The following is a 6,225-nucleotide window of genomic DNA, read 5'->3' as shown; positions in this document are numbered from 1 at the left end:
CCTTGGGAATGGGGGGGCTTGACATGGGAGGACTTAGGAACGAGGAGACCTTTGGAACTTGAGGAGGGGGCTTTGGAAATGGGGGCAGCAGGTCTGGGCCAGGGGCTGGATTTGGGGGAGCTGCTCTGGGCCAGTCTGGGGGTCTCCCCGTGTGGGTGCCATGGGGTCAGTGCATCCACGTGGGAAAGGGGTTTGGGAACAATGTGCTGGGAGGGGAGGGGGAGCAGCCCCGACCTGCTCCCAGATATTCCTTATCCCCCTGGAGTTTCCCCCGTCCTGATCCTCTCCCTTCAGAGCTGGAATGTCTCCTCCTGGCTGACATTCCCGATGGGATGGAAGCCCTGACCCCTGACAAGGCCCTGCGGCACAACCCTCGCTCGGCGCCGGTGTCTGCTGCCGCCACCAACGGAAAACCTTGGGAAAACGGGAAAAATGGGAATGCAGGTGAAGCCTGAGCGGGTTGTGCTGCATTTCTGGGCTTGAATCCTCTCCAGTGTGAGGCACTTTTGTGGTCCCGGGGTGGGGGAGCAGAGGTTGTTCCCCCAATCCTACGTCGGATCCGATCGGTGTCCGACAGCTTCCAGGAATGGGCACGGAGCTGGGATCTCAAGCCTGATGCTGGTCATGACCTTGTGCTTGAAATAATTGAGGTCCTTCAGCGATTTGTGCTGTTTAATCAAAAAAAAATTCCAATTCCAAGCGAGAAATCCCATTTTTAAGTAGAACCGCAGAATCCTTTCGGTTGGAGAAGATCCTTAAGATCACCGAGTCCCACCATTCCCTCAGTCCTCCACGAAAAGATGTCCCTAAATCCCACAGGAATGGCCCGTGCTGCTTTTTTTTTGGCCTCCTTTTCCATGTTTTGAGGGGAAAATGGGAAGGAGAAAAGAGCCTCCCCGGGGAGCTCGGCGTGGTTTTGACGCTGAGCTGGCGCGGCCGAAAAGGAGGAAATTGGAAAACCCCCCAAAAATCCTCAAACCCACCCCCATTATCCCAAGGGATGAACAAAGCTGATCCTTGGATCCTGCCGGAGGAGGTCAGGGGATCAATCTGTGGCTGCTCTAAATGAGTTAATGAATTGACTAGCTAATTAATTAATTAATTAATTAAAGAAAGCAAAAGTGAAACTACGTGAGCGGAACCGGGAGGAAGCTCATCCCCTGCCGTGGGTTTGGGTTTCTCCCGAGCGTTTTTGGAGGAAGGAATTTGAATTATTTCTGTTTGTTTCAAGTAAGGTTTTATTATTTTATTCCAATAACTCGAGAGAGAGAGAGAGTTTTGTGCTGCTCCTTGAGTGGAAGTGGGTCGTGTTTCCTCCCTAATGGAGGATCCCAGCTCGGATTTGTTTGGGAGAGGGTCGGTTTGTGTGTTTGGACGTTGGCTTTGACCTTCCAGGGGCGAATCCCTGTTGTCTCTCCCGGGGGGTTCAACCTCCTTGGAGATCTTGGGGATAGTTTGCATTTCCACAGGTGTTGTGGCTGCTTCCTCCACGTTGTGTTGGAGAGAAAGCTGGAAAACTTGGAAGGATTCTGGATTTTTTTGTGGGTCACTTGTTCCAAAGAGTGTGTGGAGCAGGGACATGGGGTGAAATCCATGTTGGAGTGACTGCAAGTAGAATCATGGAATCATGGGAGGGTTTAGGTTGGAAGGGAACATAAAGCCCATCCAGTTCCAACCCCAACACTTCCCACTATCCCAGGTTGCTCCATCCTGGCCTTGGACACTCCCAGGGATCCAGGGGCAGCCACAGCTTCTCTGGGAATTCCATTCCAGCCCCTCCCCACCCTCCCAGCCAGCAATTCCTTCCCAACATCCAAACTAAACCTACTCTCTGTCACTTTAAAGCCATTCCATCCTGTCCTGTCATTCCAGGCCCTGTTTATCCAGAGCAACCCCCGCCCGAAACACCGGGGCCGCCCTCGAAAATTCCTGAGGGGAAACTCTTTTTATCCCTGTGCTAAACAACGTGGACTGTGCACTGTTGCTTCCTAACACTTGGATTTTGGCATTTTTTTTTTTCTTTCTCTCTGTGCTGCCAAAGGGATGAGGCCCTTCAAGAAGAGGCACCTCACGGCCCCCGAGTGCGAAGCCCTCGCCCGGAGCGCGGAAGGTTCGTCCGCCCTCACGCAGCCCCTGAGCCAGAGACGAGGGAGAGGAGACGGGAATAAGGGCCTTCATCCCGCCCACCGGCCATGGAGATGCCAGGGAGGTGTGTTGGTTTGGGAATACTCTGCTCTGGAGCCAGGCTGGGAGAGCTGGGAATGTTCCCCTGGAGAAGGGAAGGCTCCAGGGAGAGCTGAGAGCCCCTGGCAGGGCCTAAAGGGGCTCCAGGAGAGCTGGAGAGGGACTGGGGACAAGGCAGGGAGGGACAGGACACAGGGAATGGCTTCCCACTGCCAGAGGGCGGGGATGGATGGGATATTGGGAAGGAATTGCTGGCTGGGAGGGTGGGGAGGGGCTGGAATGGATTTCCCGGAGGAGCTGTGGCTGCCCCTGGATCCCTGGAAGTGTCCAAGGCCGGGTTGGAGCAACCTGGGATAGTGGAAGGTGTCCCTGCCCGTGGCAGGGGTGGCACTGGAGGGTTTTAAAGTCCCTTCCCACCCAAACCATTCCATAATTCCATGAAAAAGAGTTCCCTTGGCTACGTCCCCCTGTTGTGTCCACAGGAGTTGGGTTTCTCCTCACACCACAAATGTCTCCATGTCTGTCCTTGCGCTGTGGGACAATCCCTGGGAAGAGCAGCAGCTCTCCCTGGGGAACCCACCAGCCTCTGGAATTGGACACTGCTAATGAGGGGACTCCTGATGGGAGTTGCTCTTTAAGATAATTATGGAATGTCATCATTAAATAATAACGAGCTGCTGAGCTTTTTAGGGTTACAAAAACCTTGTTGGGCATGAACAGACAATAATGAGCTTCGGCTTTCCTGGAAGTGGGGAACAGTGGGATAAACAACTCCTGGGCTTGGATCTCAAAAGGGCTGAAACCTCTGAGGGTTTTTGGGGACTGATAAGACTTTGAGCCAATCTGGACATGACAGAGCTCAGGGCTCAGACTGAAGGGCAAAGAGCTGTTTTCAGATAGGTTTATTTTATTTTACCATTGTTTTAGTTTATGTCATGTTCATGTTATTAATTTTATTTACTTTATTTTCCTTATTTTTTTTACTTTATTTTTTATTTTACTTTATTTTTATTTTATTTTTTTTTGTTTTACATTATTTTTATTTTACTAATTTTATTTATTTTTCTTTATTTTATTTTTGGTTTACTTTATTTTTATTTTTTTTATTTTTGTTATTTTATTGGTTTTATTTTTCTTATTTTACGTTATTTTTATTTTATTCATTTTATTTACTTTATTTTCCTTAATTTTATTTTTTTACCTTATTTTATTTTATTTTTTATTTTACTTTGTTTTTATTTTATTTTTATTTTTGTTATTTTATTGGTTTTATTTTTCTTATTTTACGTTATTTTTATTTTATTAGTTTTATTTACTTTATTTTACTTAATTTTATTTTTTTACTTTATTTTTATTTTACTTTATTTGTATTTTATTTTTATTTTTGTTATTTTGTTATTTTTATTTTATTCATTTTACTTACTTTATTTTCCTTAGTTTTATTTTTTACTTTATTTTATTTTATTTTTTATTTCACTTTATTTTTATTTTATTTTTATTTTTGTTATTTTACATTTTTTATTAGTTTTATTTATTTTATTAGTTTTATTTATTTTGCTTTATTTTATTTTTACCTTTTTTTGTTTTTATTTTTATTTTATTTTTGTTATTTTCCTTTATTTTTATATTATTTCTTTTATTTACTTTATTTTTATTTTATTTTTATTTCCATTATGTTTTTTATTTTATTTGGTTTTATTTTATTTTTATTTCATTCTTTATCTCACTTTAAAAAATCCTGTATTTTAAATTTAGATGATTTACATGCTGCAGGTTTCAGGGGTTTAGACTTAAAACCTTAGCAGGGAAGTTGTTCTTTTCCAGCCCTGTTTAATCCAAGCTTTCCTGAGCTTCCAGAAAGAAAAGGCCTTAAAACCAGCCTGGGATTTTTTAATTCCTGAGTGGCCTCTTAGCCAAAATCAGGATATTTTCCAGATTTAGGAGCAGGACAGAAGGAATAAATCCGTGCTGGGGAGTTTAGTCCATGTCCTACATGGAATGTGAGAGCATAATTTGGATTTACTCCGAGGTCTCCGGTGCTTTTTGAGGCTGCAGCCAGGAAATACCTGGGAATAAAGGTTTTTTTATCCTCTTAAAGACGTTGATTTCCCTTGTGTTGGGGTAGGAGCAGCCTGGGAGAGGTTTGGGAAGTGTCCTACTCCTGGAGTTGGGGTAGGAGCTGCCTAGGAGAGGTTTGGGAAGTGTCCTACTCCTGGAGTTGGGGTAGGAACAGCCTGGGAGAGGTTTGGGAAGTGTCCTACTCCTGGAGTTGTGGTAGGAGCAGCCTGGGAGAGGTTTGGGAAGTGTCCTACTCCTGGAGTTGTGGTAGGAGCAGCCTGGGAGAGGTTTGGGAAGTGTCCTACTCCTGGAGCTCCCACGGGAGGAACACAAGGAAAAGGAGGAGCCCCGTGGAAATAACTCCGACCTTCCCCAGCCTCGGGCGTCCCTGGCAGCTCAGCTTTCCATGGAATTCACTCCTGCTCTTCCTCCTCGTGCAGGACAAGGCCGGCAGAAGAACATCCTGGATTTCTTCGGGAAATCCCGGAAGCAACAAGCGGGTGCCGCTGGGACCAAAGAGGAGCCGCGGGATCCCTTTTTCCCGGGAGCTGACGATTCCTTCAGCAGCCACACGGACCTCAGCAGCGACTCCTCAGCTCTCCTGGAGGATGAGGACTTCGTGCCAGCTCCCAGGGGAGAATCCAGGAAGCGGTCCCTTGCTGCCACAGCCTCGGGAATTCTCAATCCGGAGCAGGATTTGTGGGGGGAGCCTGAGGAGAAGCCACCGGTTCCTCCGGAGCTCGGCCAGGTCAAGCAGGATCCGGATGACGTGGAAGTGGAGCCAGTCCCTGATCCACACTACGGACTCCTGGGCACTCGGAACTGGGAAGAGCCTCAGGGAAATCTGGATGAGCTGCCTGTGGAAGTCCTCAGGCACATCTTTGCCTTCCTTCCCGTGACTGATCTGTACCAGAACCTGAGCCTGGTGTGTCACTGCTGGAGGGAGATAGTCAGGGATCCACTGGTAAGGAATTCCCTGGGGATGAATTCCAACCTGGACCTTCTCCTCCTGCTCTGTCCTGTCTTAGTGTGGCTCCTCCCAGCCATCCATGCTCTGCCTGTCTCTCTCCGTTCCTTTAAATCCCTTTTTTGCTCCTTTTTTATTCGGCCCTCTGTCATTTTTTGGTCTCCTCGACCATCTTCAGGAGCCAATCTCAACATTAAGGCAACACCCCTGGTTGCATTCTTCCCCTACATGGAAAAAGAGCATCCTGTAAGGCTCCACAAAATCCCCCTCTGCTCTTTTCCATGCAGCCCTGCAGGGAATTCCTGCTGGAAGACTGGGAAGTGCCTTCTCGTGGCTGGTGTTAAGTCACTGTCCTCCAGCCTCTGTGGTGGTTCTTGTGGCCAAATGGGTTTAGAGGAAAGGCCTGGAACTCTGTTTTTATGGAGTGTGGTTCATCTGAAGTCCAGATAAAGTTGGGAACCCGTTTTGGCTGGAGGAAGGATCCCTGAATCCCAGTTAAAGGTGTCTCCAAGGCAGCTCTCCCCTCACTGGTCACCCTGGAATTGGACCAAGAGGTTTCTCAGCCTGACTTGGGAGTGGTGGGGACTGATCTCAGCCCAAATTCTTGTGGAGATCCGAGTTCTCCTTTGTGCCATTCCTGTAAATTTGGATGGGAGAGGCCGGACACAACGCTGGAGGCGTCCTGCTCTCTCCTTCATCAGTCATCAGTGTTGTCAGAGAGTGAACCAGTTAATGATTTCCACGTCCTGAGAGCACCAGAAGAGCTGAGAAGAGGCAGCTGCTCCCCCAGCAAAGCCCAGCCCTCCCTGGGGTTCCTGAGGGACCTTCAGATGGGATCAGTGGGTGCCACTATCCAGCTCTCTGGGGTGCAGAGCCCTTCCTGAGGCTGCCAGCTGGATTTCCAGAGAAGGGAAGAGCCTGGGAAGAGGCAAGTCCTGCCAGGCAGGAAAATCCATTTTCTGATGCCAGTGTCCTCATCTAACCTGGGCTGTGGAGCTCAGATGTTGGAGCAGGGT

At 47.7% G+C, this 6,225-nt stretch overlaps 1 protein-coding gene across 1 annotated transcript in view; it reads left to right on the top strand.

Annotated features, from left to right (window-relative positions):
* Window positions 1-14: 14 nt before the first annotated feature.
* LOC108509757 (F-box DNA helicase 1-like) overlaps window positions 15-6,225 on the top strand; it is a 9,586-nt gene continuing 3,375 nt past the window's right edge. Inside the window, exons 1-3 of the mRNA XM_017839334.1 lie at window positions 15-444; window positions 2,042-2,209; window positions 4,683-5,206. Of these exons, the coding sequence (XP_017694823.1) occupies window positions 333-444; window positions 2,042-2,209; window positions 4,683-5,206 (804 nt within the window). The 5' untranslated portion in view covers window positions 15-332. The remainder of the gene's footprint in view (window positions 445-2,041; window positions 2,210-4,682; window positions 5,207-6,225) is intronic.

The sequence above is a fragment of the Lepidothrix coronata genome, unplaced genomic scaffold, assembly GCF_001604755.1.
Source record: "Lepidothrix coronata isolate B3197 unplaced genomic scaffold, Lepidothrix_coronata-1.0 Scaffold400, whole genome shotgun sequence".
Lineage (NCBI taxonomy): Eukaryota > Metazoa > Chordata > Aves > Passeriformes > Pipridae > Lepidothrix > Lepidothrix coronata.
This window is presented reverse-complemented; position numbering and strand designations above follow the sequence as displayed.